The 18,931-nt window shown below is 38.3% G+C and overlaps 1 protein-coding gene across 2 annotated transcripts in view; it reads left to right on the plus strand.

Annotated features, from left to right (window-relative positions):
* Window positions 1-18,931, plus strand: part of ESR1 (estrogen receptor 1) — a 303,200-nt gene that overhangs the window by 66,033 nt on the left and 218,236 nt on the right. For both annotated transcript variants that reach the window (XM_002817493.5, XM_054558336.2), the window contains exon 3: window positions 5,843-5,959. In XM_002817493.5, coding sequence (XP_002817539.1) covers window positions 5,843-5,959 — 117 coding nt within the window. The remainder of the gene's footprint in view (window positions 1-5,842; window positions 5,960-18,931) is intronic.

The raw sequence follows: 18,931 nt of genomic DNA on the forward strand, positions 1-18,931 counted from the left end.
CTTCTCATAAAATCAGTCAGTTACACGACAGTTTATGTAGTTTATATGTAAGAAACCCTTTGATCAAGATATGCCTTTTCTTCAGCCTTGTTACTAATTCATTTATAAGGATTTTTATTTCTAGGAAAATAATACCATAGACCTATTTTGTTTAAAGCTGAAGTGTTTCCTGGTGATGGTGGTGAATGGGGAGATGATTCAAGGAAACTGCTAATCTTGTAGAGTTTAGTAAAATCTTGGAATAGAAATTTTAAAAAGTTAAAACACACTATGAAAACAAATCATTATTAGTAAAATGAACCATATTAAAATGTCTATATAACCAACATATTATAGCGGGGGAAAATGGCATTTTAATTCAGGAAAACATTTCTATATAGAACAAGCTTTGAAATAATTAGAATATGTTGATTTTTCTTTGGGGCAATCACAAAATACACTCATATTAGGAAAAAGGCAAAGCCTCAAGATGGAAAGAGTAGTGAGGATAATTCAGGGGCAATGCATGGCTTCATGGATCCCTTCCTGGCCCTCTTCATCTATGAACATCTGCTTTATGTTCATGTCTGGCCCCACCCAGTGCTGAAGAGCAGACTGCCCCTGCTTAGAACCAAGCCTTGTTCTTGCAGATTTGAGTTTTGGGGTCCTGAGGTAGAATGGCCATCATATTGTTCAGGGTCCTCACCTTCCCACTCATTACTTCCTTTATAGAACCCAATCGTCCCCCTCAAGAGGCCTGTGCTCCACAGATGAAGTTGGGGGTGAGGGGAGCTTTAGCATCTCAGTATTGTTCGGATATTGGATACTTGTTGAGCTCCACTATGTGTGTGAGAATGCGCTGGGCTCAGGATCAATAGCAATAAACGAGATGGATATGGCCCATCCCTTTCCATGCCTAAACTGATCTGGGCATTGAGACAAGCAGTTAAAACCCTACATAGTAAGTCCTATGATGAGACACAAACTAAGCATGGCTGGAAGGGCAGATAAGATTTCACAGAGGAATTGATATCTTGACTGGCACACTTAGAAGATGAGTAGGAGACAGTTGGGCCAAGAGGAGGAAAAGTGTGTTTCCATGAAGAAGAAGAGCATGTGCAAAGTCCTGGGGATGAGAAGCATGGCATGTGTCAACAGAAAGACATGGGTGGAACTTGGATGGGAGTTAGAGTGGGGAGAGAAGGCAAGGAAAAACATACATTAACAGCTTTGCAAACTGTGTGAAAGCATTGCATTTAGATGTCATGTTTAGAGCTTGGAGGAGCCTCAGGACACTGAGGCAGGATAGTGGCCTGATGGCATATGATTTTAGGAAAAATCACTGTGGCCACCCTGTGGGGAAGGATTGGCGAGGGAAGGCTGGAGGCAAAGGATCCCACGGTGGGCTGTGGTAATGATCTGGGCTGGAGAAGGTAGGGACTATGGTGGTGCCCAATGCAGAATTGGTTTTGCTTTGAAAAATAATTAGAAAATATTTGTTTTGGTCTGTGTGCCAGTGGTGTGTGCAAGTGAGGAAGAAGGTCGAATCTAGAATAATGCCTATGTTTCAGGCTTCATGTGCAGACATTTCTTGGTTCAGCTGGGAAGTGAATAGGAACAGACTGGCGAGGAAAGAAGACAGTCGTCGGTTCTGTCTGGGGCACATCCATCTTGACGAGTGTGAGAGAATCAAGTCTTGATGGACGAGGGCAGGTGGACATTCAGGAAGCTCAGGAAAGAGATTTGATCTGAAGTGATCACCAGAAAATACTGAGGGAAAAGAGGTGACAAAAGGAGAGACCTGCAATATTATATTGGCTTTCTCTCAGGCAACTGCTTGGCCTGTCTTTATATTCGTTTTGAATCTCTGCATATGTATGGGCCATTATTTATTTTCATAACTAACAAATGCAGACTTTCTGTGTAATGACAACAAAGCCAAACCAGCTGCTACCAAAGGAGGGAAAATAAGAAGAGAAGGAAAAAGAAAAAGGGAAGCTTGGGGAAAAGCTGAATGTGGGTCCTTCTGTTGCTGCAGGGGCTGGGGTGGGCCTGGTGATTCCTACTGAGAGGCGTTTTCTCTCCCCGCTTCCTGTCTTTCTGGTTGCATCTCATTCACCTCCTGTCCCCTCCACTTCCTACCAGTCAAACCTTAGATTCCTCCAGAGGCTTTGTATTTTTATCTTTTGGCAGGCAAGAAAACAGTGCTGATTATTTTTCCAAACCTTCACCTAAACATCACATCGTGGCGTTGACCTTTTGGGCTTGGTTCATTCGGGCCTGCACAGAAGGACTTTTGGGGCCAATCTGGTCATGTACATCGAGTCCTGTCTTTTCAGTTAAAAAAAACAAAAACAAAAAACAACCACACTGCTATGTTTCACTAAGACAATTGGTGTGAGTTGTTTTTTAGGAAATCAACTCTACTTCAGTAAGATTTTCTCATGCATTATCTTGAGAAGACCAGATAATAAAATTTAAAAAGAATTTCTTCTTAATGCAACTTAAATCAATTGCTTTAATAACACATATTAACCAAGTTACACTCGTTAAAAAAAAAAAAACTACTTTGTTGTTTTTCTTCTTCTGACGTGAGCTGAAGACTTAGAAATAGTTGTTAATGGTGTTTGGTTAAGAAGAATTTGTTTTAATTGCATATATCAAATATATATTTATTAAATTTTTCTTTTTGCCAGTTTATCAATTCTAGCTTTGTCACAAAAGGTTTGCAGTATGAACATGATTCTGTTGTACGTCTATTTCCATTTTTGTTAAGAGATGAATTCAATTGTAAAAATCTAGTACCTTTTATGCATTAAACATGTTAGTTCAGGAATTTCACTTGGTTCTACAAAGATACATATCTACAATGGATGGCCAGTGCAAACATGAGACTCAGCCAACTGGCCTCTGACCCAATTCAGTTCTCCTATCTTCTTCTGGCTTACAAAGTAACTGGCTCTGGGGAGAAAGTGAGTCAATGTAATATTTGATTTGAATGGTTATTGACTATTTTCTTCTGAAACTTAATGTATACTAATTTATTTTTTATTTTATTCTAATGTTTTTTAGAGATAGGGTCTCACTCTGTTGTCCATGCTGGAGTGCAGTGGTGCTATCACAGCTCACTGCAGCCTTGACCTCCTGGGCTCAAGCGATTCTCCTGTCTCAGCCTCCCGAGTAGCTGGACTACAGGCATGTGCCATTGTGCCAGGCTAATATTTAATTTTTTTTTGTAGAGACAAGATATTGTTATGTTGCCCAGGCTGGTCTAAAACTCCTGGTCACAAGCTATCCTCCCACCTCAGCTTCCTGAAGTACTGGAATTATAGGCCACACCTGGCCATATACTCATTTTTTTTAAAAAAGCTGAAATATATCAGCATATACTGCATAAATACCACAGAAGACTAAACACTGAAAGTTTCTTTAGGGTATCAGAAGAATACACTTTTTGCTTGCAGTTAGCATCTGCACAGATAAGTTTTGTTTCTGGTTCTATTACTTCTTCAGTTTGACCCTATTAATAAGGACAATTCTAAAAATAATAACTGTGTCTGGATATCTGAGTCAGTGTGTGGTCTTTTACTGAAGTTACAGGTTTATAACTCTGCTGACTAGTTTGCTGGTTTCTGTTATGCAATAGAAGAGAGCAAATGTTAATTTGATCTGAAGCCTGTTTATACACTGACTTTTATAATGTATATTTAAAGATGGAAAGCCAAGTTTTATGAGGCCAGCATTTCTTGTCAAGTCCTCACTCCACCCTCTTCTAATTGGGCCTGACCCTTAAGTTGAATAAAGAACAAAGAGCTCTGTAGTTAAAACATTTCACCGCATGTTGCATCTTGCCCTTAGTAAATGGAAAAAATAGAGACTTAAGCAGAGAATCTGAACTAGGGTGTGAAATATATATTCAATTTTGGGGTGGGAGAATGAGAACCATGTTTTACAATAGTATACATAACTTCCTTAGTCTAAATTCAGGACATTTCCCCAAGATATGTAAGAATTTAGACTTATACAAACAGACTTTATAAAACATGCTAATATTTATTAGTTTGTGAATTTTAATATTTTTCTCCCTATAAACCAGATTTATTTTGAGGGATAAAGGGATGGAGGTGACTTCTAAATCTTAGAGCAGAAACTTCCTGTGGGCAGCTGGACATATGTACCAGGAGCTGAGAGAAGAGGGTTGTGTTGGGAGCATACATTCTGAGTGATCTGCATTTGGTAATGATGGAAGCCATGGACGTGCACCAGATTGTCTTGTGGGAGAATATGGAGTAGTAAGAGAAGAAGAAGACCTAAGATTGAGCCCTGAGCACCTCTGGCTTAATGTTGGATGGAGGAAATTGAATCTGTAAACAATACCGGGAGGCTGCAGCCTGAGAGGCAGAAGGAACTGGGGTGTTTGGGATTATGGAAGCCAAAGGAAAAAGCCTGTCTCACGGGAGGAAGGGAGGTATCAACATTGTAAGCTGCTTCAGATAGGTTATGTAGGATGTGGACTGAAAAATATCTGTAAAATTTGGTAACAGGATTCATTGGTAATCCTAGGGAAGTTGCTTTTTTGGGGCAACTAAGATGGAAAGCAGATTGGTTGAGCCATGCAAGGGAGGCGAAGACAAGGAGATTTCATGTGCAGACGTTTCTGAGTTCAGCTGGGAACGAGGGGCGAGATAGAAGATGGAAGTTAGACAGTGTGTGGGGCAAAGGAGACTATTTTATGGGACAGTCTTGCATGTGATCAAAGCCAATGAGTAAGGAGCATTTGAGGGAGAGAGAGTCAATCAATAAGAGAGAAAAGAAATAGGGTTCGTCATAAAATAACAGTAACAACAACGAACATCTTTTGAGTGTTTTCCATATCCAGGGAACGACGGTAAACTCCTGACCTGCATTCTCACATTCAATTCTTAGAATCATTGGATATGGTGGGTTCCATGATTTTCTCTAGGTTAGTGAGGAGGAAAGAGAGATCTAGAAATGTCAGGTAGCTTGCTCAGAGTTCTCCAGGTAGTCAGTCACGGACTAATTTATGAACTGAAGGACTGAACTTTGTCACCATCCAGCCCACCAAGCCGGCTCGACTTTAGGTATTCAGTGCTGCCTGTGAGTACCGACTTAAATTATATTTTAAGAAGGGCTACTTTGAAACTCTGTCTCTGAAAACTCTTTTCTAACAGCTCTACCCTCACAACGATTTTGGCAAGCAGCCTTGGTAAAACCAAACCAAACCAAACCAAAACCAAAAAACCTTATCTGCTGAGAAAATATAACCACATAAAATATGGTGCTACAAAATATAGACTGTGTGAACTGAAGGTGACTTGCCCAAAGGACTCCTGAAGCAATTGGCTGCCGTAGATATTAAGTCCACGAGAGGTTTTTTTTTTTTTGAGACGGATTCTCACTCTGTCGCCTAGGCTGGAGTGCAGTGGCGCAATCTTGGCTCACTACAACCTCCGCCTCCCGGGTTCAAGCGATTCTCCTGCCTCAGCTTCCTGAGTAGCTGGGATTAGAGGTGCACACCACCATACCTGGGTAATTCTTGTATTTTTGGTAGAGACGGGGTTTCACCATGTTGGTCAGGCTGGTCTCGAACTCCTGACGTCGTGATCCACCTGCCTCGGCCTCCCAAAGTGCTGGGATTACAGGCGTGAGCCACCATGCCTGGCCCATGAGAGGTTTCATTTGCACTTCAAGAAGGACAGAAAAAGGCAGGCAGGCAGGCTGGGGAGCAACATAGTAAGGCTGAGGAAGTGATAGGAAAACAGCTTCCAAAAGGTTTCCCTGTAGATTCTGACTGGCTAAGTTTCCTGAAATAATATTAATTCTGTCCTCTTGCTTTTAATAGGACATAACGACTACATGTGTCCAGCCACCAACCAATGCACCATTGATAAAAACAGGAGGAAGAGCTGCCAGGCCTGCCGGCTCCGCAAATGCTACGAAGTGGGAATGATGAAAGGTGGTAGGTACATCTCTCCCAGGGGCCCTTGGGGACGGCCCTGGCCACGCCCAGTGCTGGCTCTACCCATTCAAATAATACCATGGGAATTTGGTGTTTTTTTCTTTTAATTGTTTTTTTTGCTATTCTTATTTTTCTTTGCAACAAAAGTATTTTCATAATCCATTTTATTTTAAAAAGGTGGAAGTGTCTGGAACTGGAAATTCTAACATGGCATTTTGTGTTTTGGATTTTCAATGTAAATAATTATATTTTAAATCAAAGGTGTGTGGGAGGTGGTGATGGAAGGAAATGAAGAGTGCTTAGTAAATTATTCTAGAAATATTTTTCAGTTACTGTTTATATTGCAAATGCTAGAAAATGATATCTGAGGATAAACTTTCCCTAAATTGAGACTTGTAAATGTGAAAGCTAAGTAGCTAATTTATAGCCTTCCAGTCTCTTATCATCCCTTAATGAATGTGAATTTCAATCAAAAGGCCGTTTTCTCCTTTAGAACCTGAGTCAACCAGCCACTTTCTTAACCTCAGTGTCTAGCATGGTGCTGGCATAGTTGATTACTGAGCACTACACTAACAAGTGTCAAAGCATGCAGGGTTTGTGACTGTGGGCTTGTGTTTTTGTGGTCTTTGTGGCTGTGCGTGTGTGGTTTTCTGTCTTCTCTTGTATCTGATCTTCCAGTTTTGTTATACAGGAATCTGGAAACTGAATCCCAGTTCTGGGAATATTAGGAGCCCCATAAATGTGGTTGCCTGATTGACCTCATTGTATTCTTCGGAGTCTCATCTTGAGGAACATTGCTTCTAGTCTTGGATAGCCTTCAGTGTAGTGGAAGAGAACAAGTAGAAAATGTGTAATTAAAATAAAGTCACGAGGCTGAGGTGGGCAGATCATCTGAGGTCAGGAGTTCGAGACCAGCCTGTCCAACATGGTGAAACCCTGTCTCTACTGAAAATACAAAAATTAGCTGGGTATGGTGGTGAGCGCCAGTAGGCCCAGCTACTCGGGAGGCAGAGGCAGGAGAATCACTTGAACCTGGGAGGTGGAGGTTGCAGTGAACTGAGATGGCGCCACTGCACTCCAGCCTGGGTGATAGAGTGAGACTCTGTCTCAATAAATAAATAAATAAATAAATAAATAAATAAAGTCACAGATTCATTTAGTGTTTCAGAAGGATACTGAGGGGAGGGAAGGGCTGATGATGGTGCTACCTGCTGATTGTAATAGGGAAAAGCCCATTCCTTTTCTGAAGGAGGTGAAGCTTGGGGTCATTTAAGGAGAACAAAATTTCAATGAAAAGGAATAGTGATTTTGCAAATAGTGGGCAGCTAACTTTTAATCATTCTTACTTGGACACAGGAGGAAGGAGAGGAAAGACCAAGAATGGAGATTATGATGAAGACAAGCTTGATTGTTAACAAGCTTACAGTGACAGGTTTCTTAGTCCCGGGGTCATAAATATGCTGGACAGGTTGAGGTTTGGAATGCAGCATTTGGAATAAATTCTCCTGGTGAAGAGATGCAATGTTGAATTTACGCATTCTGTGAGCTGTGACTATGACTATACATCTTGAACATCTGAAAAAGCAGCTTTAATTCAAAGGGTAATTAATTCCAAGAATTTAACAGCTACATTCAGAAAATGACACTTGAGTCATAAATGGATTAAATATTTGAGGAATTCATCTTTCTTTGTACTGTTGGAGAATTAGTCAGGCTTAATTAAACTCACAAAATGCTTCTTAAGGTAACTTGATAAGTGACGGGAATATAACAGCTGCATTAGAAAAGCTTAATTTGAAACAGTGGAGTCAAGGTTTAATATTCTTCTTTGGCGATTATAGGTAGGTTAAGCACAGGCTCTCACATACATTCTCCTTGAAAGCTGAAATAATCAAGTTGTGAATATGTCCAAAACAATTTTTAAAATGTGAGGGTACCCATGCATTGACCCCATTTCATAAAACCGATTCTGGTTTTTTTTGGAATTAATATCCAGATACGGTTTGGCTGCATGAATATAAATTCTGCATTCTCGTTTTTAATCTAACAAAAATTCGAATATGCAAAGACATAAGAAAAGTCTCCCCACTGTTTTCACCTGGGAATCTAGATAATTTGACTGCACATGACAGACTGTGGATGGCTCCATACACACTTGCACATGTATAGTGATGACTGTAAAATATATATCTGTATTAGTTTTCTAGGGCTGCCATAATGAAATACCACAGGCTGGGTGACTTAAACAATGGAAATTAATTTTCTCCCAATTCTGGAAGCTGGACATACCTAATCAAAGTGCTGGAATATTTGGTTTCTAGTGAGCCCTCCCTTTTTTTTTTTTTGAGAGACGGAGTCTTGCTCTGTTGGCCAGGATGGAGTGCGGTGGCGCAATCTCAGCTCACCGAAACCTTCACCTCCCAGGTTCAGGCGATTCTCCTGCTTCAGCTTCCCAAGTAGCTTGGACTACAGGTGTGTGCCACCATACCCAGCTAATTTTTGTATTTTTTTGTAGAGACGGAGTTTCACTATATGTTGGCCAGGCTGGTCTTGAACTCTTGACCTCGGGTGATCCACCCGCCTCGGCTTCCTAAAGTGCTGGGATTACAGGCGTGAGCCACCGTGCCCGGCCTGTGAGGCCTCTCTTCTAGGCTTGTGGCTAGCCTTCTTCTCCCTGTGTCCTCACGTGGCCTTTCCTCTGCGTCCAAGCACTCTTGGTATCTCTTCCTCTTCTCACAAGCCCTGTTGGATTAGGGGTCCACCCTTATGACCTCATTTAACCTTAGTTACCTCCAAAAAGGCCCTATTTCCAAATATAGTCATACCAGGGGCTAGGGCTTCAACATACAAGTTTTGTGGGGACACAGTTCATAACAGGCTGCCCTCCCAAAATACCATAGACTGGGTGCCTTAAGTAACGGAAGTCAATTGCCTCCTAGCTCTGAAGGCTGAAGTCTGAGACTAAGGTGTTGGCAGGTTTGATTTTTCCCAAGGCCTCTCTCCTTGGCTTGCGGATGGCTGCCTTCTCTCTGTGTCCCCACACGGCCTTTTCTCCGTGCATCCACAGCTTCTTCCTCTTCTTAAGAAGACACCAGTCATATCGGATTAGGGCCCCATACACAGGACCTCATTGAATCTTAATCACCTCACTTAAGGTACAACTTCCGAATACAGTCACATTCTGAGGCCCAGGGGGTAAGGTTTCAACATATGAGTTTTAAGGGTACACAATTCAGTATGTGGCAATATCCCATAGGGATTACTCAGTGATTGTTCAGCATTTCTTTACATGTAATGAAAACATGTATCTTTCTGGCAGTTTTTATATATACATAAGTTTTAAATGAAGCTTTAAATTCATAAAATTATAGCCTGTGAGAACATCTTATTTTAATGATATGTATAAAGTGCTTGCCATAAAGCAATATAATTTATTGTATTTTCTATGACATGGAATACCACACATGGCCACAGGATACCCTCTATAACAACTCCTTGAAAAATCCCATTGAATAAAGACTTAATTTACAACTGGAAGTATAATGATAACTAACTATAAAATGTGCAGTCACATGGCAAAGGCCAGCTGTGACTGAATACATCTTTACAACATGTTTTCAACCATTAGGGTTCACAACAATCCACTTTCTTAACCAGGCTGGTTACCAACTAGGATATTGAAACTCTACCTATGAAATAAAAAGTTTAGTTTCTGTTAAAAGAGAACCACAGACCTACTCCCTACTTTTATAGCAAGGCTGAAAAAATTCACTGAAGATCTATTATAAAGATCCAAAAGAGTGCATGATTTGTCTCCATGAACTAAAAATTTTAATCTGTTATAATACTTACTGCCTCTGAAAATCCCAGCATCATTATTAGATTTGGTTCTGAATCATGGTAGTTCTATAAGATGCAGGATTTGAATTGCACTTTCGGGAATGTGCTTTTCTATGCTAGTACGTGTGCTGGTTTCTCTGCATTGCTTTTTCCTCTTCATTTGTCTCCTTCCCCTTGAATTTTAGGTTGTAGATTACATGTCTCTTCTTCAGGAAGGCCTACACAGTTCCCTGACAGTTCCTGAGGCTCGAAGTTCAAAATCAAGGTGCTGGAAAATTCATGTTCTAGCTTTAATGGCAAACAGCTCTTCTCTTAGCTCTTATCACCATTATTATTAGTCATTCAATGTCTGCTTTGTATATGGTCCATAAACTCCATGATGGCGGCGGTGGGGGGTTCTCTGTGTCTTGTTTACCGATCTCACATTAAACAAGTCACAAGGTAGGTGTTCAAGAAGTATTTTTTTGCACTAATTAATGAATTGATTCAATTCATTTAAATAGTTATTTGTGTAGGGCTTCTTATATGCAAACCCTTGGGAATAAAGCAAATATGAATAAGATTCTAGTCCCTTCTCTCAATGTCCTCACAGTATAAAGAGAACATTTGCATGGGAAGCAGCAAATAAAAATCTCAACGGCTAGTGGAGACTGGGTTGCAAGATGGCTCAAATATTGAATGATCAGAATGGGAGTCTAGAGCTTTAACCAACCACTCCCAGGTTTAGTCCAACTCAGAGTATTACTCAGGCACCTGACATCCAAGACATATATTATTACTCAAGAATTTGGCCTTCTTGCTGAGTTGGGTAGAAAGAGGAACTCTTCCAAAGGTAAATGTGTTCAAATGCTGGCTCCTCCTCAAACTTGCTGAGCAACCTTGTTAAAGTCACTTTTATGAGCTTCATTAATTTCAAATATGAAATGGAGATAAATAAATTTTACTGTCCAAGCACGGTGGCTTATGCCTGTAATCCCAGCACTTTGGGAGGCTGAGGTGGGCGGATTACCTGAGGTCAGAAGTTCAAGACCAGCCTGGCCAACAAGGTGAAACCTCGTCTCTACAAAATTAGCCAGGTGTGATGGCAGAAGCCTGTAATCCCAGCTACTCAGGAGGAGGAGGCAGGAGAATCACTTGAACCCAGTAGGCACAGGTTGCAGTGAGCTGAGATTGCACTACTGCGTTCCAGCCTGGGCAACAGAGTGAGACTCTGTCTCAAAAATAAATATATAAATAAACAAATAAATAAATTTTACTTAATGAGTTTGTCATGAAGATGAAAAATCCTAACATGGGAAAATATAAATCTAAAGTGCCACACAAGTGTTAGCTATTACATATCTTTTTTGTCTTAAAAATAATTACTATCTTAGTTAAAAATTTCATCATATACGAGCACTGCTGGGTTTTTTTTTTTCAGCTGAAAGAAAGAGAATGGCAATTTGATCACTTCTACAAGATATAAATTTCTAATTTCTTTGTGGAGAATAAAAACTTGGCTTAAACACCTAAGCTTTTTTTTCTTTTCTGATCTCATATGCTGAATATAGCTGAATGACAACTGAGATGTGTTATTTATCATTTTATGATGCCAGAGATTTACACAGATTTGTGAAAGGTTTTTTCTTACTATAGATTCAGAGGTGTGTTTGAGGCAAGGTTTTCATTGTGCAGTGAGGAAACTGGCACATAGAAATTAACTGATGTGCAGGACTCTTGGACTGACCATTCTGGTTATGTTTCCTTATAACACATTAAGAAGAAATTGGAGATAAAGTAGTAATTGTCAACTAGTCTTTATTTATTTTAATAACAAATGTTGCAGTATAATTTTTAGAAATATTCCAAAATAACAAATAAATCCAAAAACTAACAGGATAATTTTAAAGTGAGAAAATAACATACTACTAATATAGACAGGGAAATATACATGTGTCCAGAATGATTCAGAAGCCCAATGAAACACTGGAAAATAAAATATTTTCCTATTGCTTGGGTTTAATATTTATCACTGTGAGTTATCATAATTTGCTTTATTGATGGATAAACTCCCAACCTGGGGACTGCGATTGGAATCCTCTTTAATCCTACATTGGCTATCCTTTATCAAAAGTAAACAACTGGCTGGCCACGGTGGCTCACACCTGTAGTCCCAGCATTTTGGGAGGCCGAGGCTGGTGGATCACCTGAGATCAGGAGTTTGAGACCAGCCTGACCAACGTGGCATAACCTCGTCTCTACTAAGAATACAAAAATTAGCTGGGCATAGTTGTGCCCACCTGTAATCTCAGCTATTTGGGAGCCTGAGGCAGGAGAAATTGCTTGAACCCAGGAGACGGAGGTTGCAGTAGGCCAAAATCACACCACTGCACTCCAGCCTGGGTGATGGAGCGAGACTCCATCTCAAAAAAAAAAAAAAGTATACAACCAATTATTAATGTTCATGATGGTAGAATCAAATTAATAAATTAAAAATGTAGATGTGAATTACTTATTTTGGATTGCCGAAAAATTGTGGAAGATTTGTTGCTGCATGTGAATCCAAGTTTCCTCAAAATGTAGGTTGGGATGCTCCTATTTAGAATTGAATTTAAGAAAAATGTTAAAGAAAAGCTAGCTGCTCTTTACCAAAGAGAGACTGGTTGTTTTAAGCAGTAATCTAATCTATATATTTATGATATTGAAACTATTATTTTATTAATTCATATAATAGATATTTATTAAAAACTCCCCATATTATAATTTTTTATTTGCAAACAAACAAATATACTGAATCAAGTAAGCGAATCACATGTGGACCTTAAAGACGAATCAATCCAATGTTTGACAGTATTTTAAAGCAATCAAGCTCTTGTTTCCACAAGCAGAAGCAGATAGTCATCTATGAAACAGATAAAAGTTGATTTGGCATACCCTGTCTTTATTCAGTATGATGTTCATGAGAAACATTCTTGGAACCCTAGGGCTCCAAGGAACACAGTTTGCAAGCCACTGATCTAATCTAACTCCTTCATCCTCTAGATAAGAAAATCAAGGCCCTCCATTACCTATTAGGGATGAAGGCAGGTCAGCCTCTGTGACTGTCAGTTCAGCTGGAGGAAGCATGAGTGTAGGCAGCACAACAATCCCTATAAGGACCATGTTCTTCTTAAGCTGTTTTATTTTTTTCCTAGTAGTTTTTACAGTTTCAGGTCTAACATTTAAGTCTTTAATCCAGGTTGAGTTGATTTTTTATATGGCATGAGGTAAGTGTCTAATTTCATTGTTCGGTGTGTAGATATCCAGTTTCTCTAGAAACATTTATCAAAGAAACTGTCCTTTCTCCATTGTGTGCTTTTAGCAGCTTTGTCAAAAATTAATTGACTGTAAACGAATGAATTTATTTCTGGGTTCTCTATTCTGTTCCATTGGTCAATACATGCTGTTTTAATTACTATAGCTTTGTAGTATATTTTGAGTCAGGTAGTATTATGCCTCTAGCTTTGTTCTTCTTGCTCCAGATTGCTTTGGCTATTCAGGGTTTTTTTGTGGTTCCATACAAATTTTTGGATTGTTTTTCCACTTCTGTAAAAAATGTCATTGCAATTTTGATAGGCATTGTATTGAATCTGTAGATTGATTTGTGTCATATGGACATTTTTAACAATATTAATTATTCCAGTCTATGTATGGTATATCTTTCCATTTATTTGTGTCTTCTTCAGTTTCTTTTATTGATGTCTATAGCTTTCAGCATACAATTCTTTCACTTCCTTGGTTAAATTTATTCCCAAATATTTTGTTTTATTTTTATAGCTATTATAAATGAAATTTCTTCTTGATTTCTTTTTTTGGGTAGTTTGCTGTTAGTGTATAGAAACACTACTGATTTCTGTATGTTGATTTTCTCTTCTGAAACTTTACTGAATTTTTTTATTAGTTCTAATAGTTTTTTGTGTGAAGTCTTTGGAGTTTTCTATATGTAAGACCATGTCATCAGCAAACAAGGGCAATTTAACTTCTTCTTTTTCAATTTGCATGCCTTTGTTTTTTTTCTTGCATAATTGCTCTGGCAGGAACTCTCAGTACTATGTTGAATAGAAGTGGTGAGTGTGGGCATCCTTGTCTTGTTATTGATCTTAGGGGAAGACTTCAAATTTTCACCATTGAGTATGATGTTAGCTGTAGGCTTGTCATATATGGCCTTTATTGTGTTGAGGTACACTCCTTCTATATTTGTTGAGAGTTTTTGATATGAAAGGATTTTGAATTTTGTCAAATGCATTTTTTCCTCTATTGAGATGATTACATGGTTTTTGTCCTTCATTCTGTTAATGTGTGTACCATATTTATAGATTTGCATATGTTGAACCATCGTTGCATCCCTGGGTAAATCCCACTTGATCATGGTGAATGATTCTTTTATGTGTTGTGACAATCAATTTTCCTAGTATTTTGTTGCGGATTTTTGCATCTATATTCATCAGGGATATTGGCATGACATTTAATTTTCTTGTAATACCCTTGTCTGGCTTTAGTATCACAGTAATGCTGGCCTTGTAAAATGAGTTTGCAAGTATTCCCTCCTCTTCAATTTTTGGGAAGAGTTTGAGGACTGGTATTAGTTCTTTAAATGTTTGGTACAGTTCAGCAATAAAGCCCATTAGGTCCTGGGCTTTTCTTCCATGGAGTACTTTTTATTGCTGATTCAGTCTTCTTTCTAGTTATTGGTCTGGTCAGACTTTCTATTTCTTCATGATTCAGACTTGCTAGGTTTATGTGTCTAAGACTTTATCCATTTATTCCAAGTTATCCAAGTTGTTGGTGTGTAATTCATCATAGTACTCTTATAATTTTTTGCATTTCTGTGCTATCAGTTGTAATGTCTCCTCTTTTATTTCTGATTCAGTTTATTTGTGTCTTCTCACTTTTTTTCTTAGTCTAGTTAAAGGTTAATCAATTTTGTTTATCTTTTTAAAAAATCAATTCACAGTTTCATTGATCTTTTGCTTTGTGTTTTTAGTCTCAATTTCATTTCTTTTTCCTCTGATCTTTATTATTTTCTTCCTTCTACTAACTTGGGGCTTAGTTTATTTTTATTTTTCTAGTTATTTGTGGTATAACATTAGATTGTTTGAGATCTTCTTCTTTGATGAAGACATTTCTTGCTATAAACTTCCCTCTTGAAAATACTCTTGCTGCATCCCACAAATTTTGGTATGTTGTGTGTCCATTTTCATTTGTTTCAAGATATTTTTCAACTTTACTTTTTATTTCTTCTTTGACCCACTGGTTGGTTCTCGGTATGTTGTTTTATTTTCAAGTATTTGTGAATTTTCCAAAATTATTCTTGTTGATTTATAGTTTCACATTATTTATGGTTGGAAAACATTGATATGATTTCAGTGTTCTTAAATTTATTAAGACTTATTTTGTGTCCTAACATATGAGCTTTACTGTTTTTTTTCTTGAGACAGAGTCTCGCTGTGTTGCCCAGGCTGGAGTGCACTGGCTCAATCTTGGTTGACTGCAACCTCCGCCTCCTGGGTTCAAGCTATTCTCATACCTCAGCCTCCTGAGTAGCTGGGAATACAGGAGCACACCGCCATGCCTGGCTAACTTTTTGTATTTTTTAGTAGAGATGGGGCTTCACCATTTTGGTCAGGCTGGTCTCGAACTCCTGACCTCAAATGATCCGCCCACCTTAGCCTCCCAAAGTGCTGGGATTACAGGCGTGAGCCACCATGCCCAGCCATGATCTATACTGTTTTATCTAACATTCAGTGGATAATGTTCCATGTGTATTTGAGAAGAATGTGTGTTCTGTTGCTGTTGGATGAAATATTCTGTATATATCTGTTAAGTCCATCTGTGCTAAAGTATAGTTTAAGTTTGAACTTTCATTATTGATTTTCTGTCCGAATAATCTGTCCATTGCTGAAAGTGGGGTACTAAGTTTCCCCAATATTATTGTATTACAGTCTATCTTCCCTTTCATATCAATTAATATTTGCTTCATTCATTTAGGTGCTCCAATGTTGGGTGCATATATATGTTCAACTGTTATATCCTCTTAATGAATTGACCCTGTTGTCATTATTTAATGGCCTTCTTTGTCTTATTTTGTAGTTCGTGACTTAAAGCCTATTTTATTTGATATAAATATAGCTGCCTCTGCTTTCTTTTGGCTTCTATTTGCATAGAATGTCTTTTTTGGTCCCTTCACCTTCATTCTCTGTGTTTTCTTAACCATGCATTGAATCTCTTCTAGACATCATTTAACAGGGTCTTGTTTTTTTAAATCCATTTACTCACTGTATCTCTTTCTTCCTATCTTGCTGTCTTCCTTTGTGATTAGGCGATTTTCTATAGTGGTATCCTTTGAATTCTTACTTTTTGCCTTTTGTATATTTGCTACAGAATTTTGCTTCGTGATTGCCATAAGGCTTACATAAAAGATCTTATGGTTATACCAGGCTATGTTCAACTGTTTACAACATAACTTTGATTAATTTTTTAATAGTCAATTTATTTGATTGCTTATTAAGAGATAATTTTGATTCCTGTTGGAAGAGAAATGAGGAATCTTTATGTACCTTTTCAGGAATGACCATGTCTCACGTCACCTTGAATGTTAGAAGAAATGCTGGCAGTGACTCAAGGCCAGGCAAAAATTTCAGAAAGGGTTTATCTTGTTCGTATAATTTTCTTTTGCAAAAATAAGTGATTCTTGATATGATGTAAGGACTCTTTCCATAGATAGAACCTATAAAATGCAGAACTTTGGGGCAGTAATTATATGAATGAATTGCTACTTTAAAATTCTGTAAGTCCCCAGGAATTTCCATATGCTTTTTTTTTGTTTGTTTCAGTGGTTGTGATCAGGCTAATGAGTAGTTTTTAGAGCTGAAAAGAACTTAAAGATCATCTAGTGCACCTTTTTGTTTTTCAGTTGAATTTTTCTTGTCCAAATCACTAAGTTAACTGCTCAGACAGGAAACCAAGTCTCCTGACCCGTGGTTTAATGCTCCTTTCATTGTTATGCATCTGGCTGGCTGACCTGTTAGTAACATAAAGTGTCATGAGAGATAGACATATGCATAAGTAAGATATTAATATCCCATAAACCAAAACTGTGACTTAGGAAATATTACGGTGGGCACAGGATATTACTCCTCTTCAACAAAAACATCAATCATATGTTGGCTTAGTTGCACAGCAGAAGTACCAAAATAAATTTATATAGTATCACAGACACTTTAAAAAGACCTACTTAAGATTGAATTACCTAATATTATTTAATATTTAATATAATTTAAAAGGGGCATTTTTATCTTTCAGCCAAGGTTTTAATTGTTTTTAGATAATTCTATTTTTGAAAGTCTTATTTTGTTTTAAAATGACCATTCTGGTATATAAAAACATCATTTTGTCAAATAGGAGTCCCAGCTAAGGGTCAAGCGTGCAATTAAACTTGACTCTTTACCTATTACCTAGGAACCTTGGGCAGATCACATACTTTTTCTTCACTCAGTTTTTCCTTCTGAAAAGTGCCAGCTAAAGTATCTTTCATATCTTAAATTTTATGTTTTCTGATCTAAGTTCAGATTAATAATGGAATGGTTAGAATCCAAAGCCAAAGGTAGTATATACAAGTGTATATTGGGGGTTGGGAGCAACTGCCGCAGCTATCATATTTACATTTCAAGCTCAATTTAGAACAACTGCTAGCAACTGTAAAAACCGGTAGGAATGGACAGAGTTATTGTCTTCACTAGTCATTGTGGAAAGTGAATCTCTTCTGAATGGAGAGAGTCACAAAAATGAGTTTGATGCTTTCATGATAGGGAAATGAGAAGATGGCCATATATTGCTATAAATCACCAGCAACATAAAAGAAAAAATTCAAGAATCAAGTTTGTTGAGGCAGGACTCTGAAAAGATAACTAAGCTTTTTTTTTTTTTGTTGTTGTTGTTGTTGTTGTTGTTTTTCTGTTAGAGATGTAATAATCATGACTAAGACTGTAATCCCAAGAGCTGGTGAGACTTTCTAGTTTCTGCCTTGTGGAAAGAGAAAGGAAGAGGCCAAAAAAGATAGTGAATTTTGGAAAGTTCCTGATTAAATATCGCACAGGCTAGTCTGGTTATGTCTGCTTGAAAACTTATCCAGTAGGTATAAACCAACACACTTGAGGCCAGTCTTTTTGGAAATTACAGAATTATATGTCAGCCTTAAGAGGCATCCTAAGATGAAGAGCAGAGGGAGTCCTTTATAAAGAAATGTTCTCGTTGGCTGGGCATGATGGCTCATGCCTGTAATCCCAGCACTTTGGGAGGCCAAGCTGGGTGGATCACTTGAGGTCAGAAGTTCCAGAGCAGCCTGGCTAACACGGTGAAACCCCGTCTCTACTAAAAATATAAAAAAATTAGCCGGGCATGGTGGCGGGCACCTGTAGTCCCAGCTACTCGGGATGCTGAGGCAGGAAAATGGCATGAACCTGGGAGGCGGAGCTTGCAGTGAGCCAAGATCGCGCCACTGCACTCCAGACTGGGCGACAGAGCAAGACTCTGTCTCAAAAAAAAATCAGCCAGGCATGGCGGGGGGCACCTGTAATCCCAGCTACTCGGGAGGCTGAGGCAGGGGAATCGCTTGAACCCAGGAGGTGGAGGTTACAGTGAGTTAAGATGGCACCATTGCACTCCAGCCTAGGTAACAGAGCAAGACACCATCTCAAAAAAAGAAAAGAAATGTTCTGGTCATGCCTAGAGATAATACATGGTTTAGTTTATGCTTGATTCAGCAAATAAAAATTGGTGAGGAACATACAGAATTATATTTAGGTGATTATATTTTTGATATTTTATATATAAAATTTATATTTTTTATATTTTAGGTGATTATATTTTTAAATGCTTGCTTTACAAGACTAATCATTATTACTTTTTTTAAGTTTTGTGATATATTTTATTTAACTAATATACCCCAAATAGTATTTCAATATGGAATCAACATTTAAAAATTATTGATACATTATGTATGTTTTTTTCCTTCACTAAGACTTCCAAATCCTCCGAGTGTTTCCCACTTACATCTCATTTTGGAGCAGCCATATTTTAGTGCTCATTTGGCCATGTGATCTGTGCTTAAGGAGG

The sequence above is a fragment of the Pongo abelii genome, chromosome 5 (assembly GCF_028885655.2).
Source record: "Pongo abelii isolate AG06213 chromosome 5, NHGRI_mPonAbe1-v2.0_pri, whole genome shotgun sequence".
Lineage (NCBI taxonomy): Eukaryota > Metazoa > Chordata > Mammalia > Primates > Hominidae > Pongo > Pongo abelii.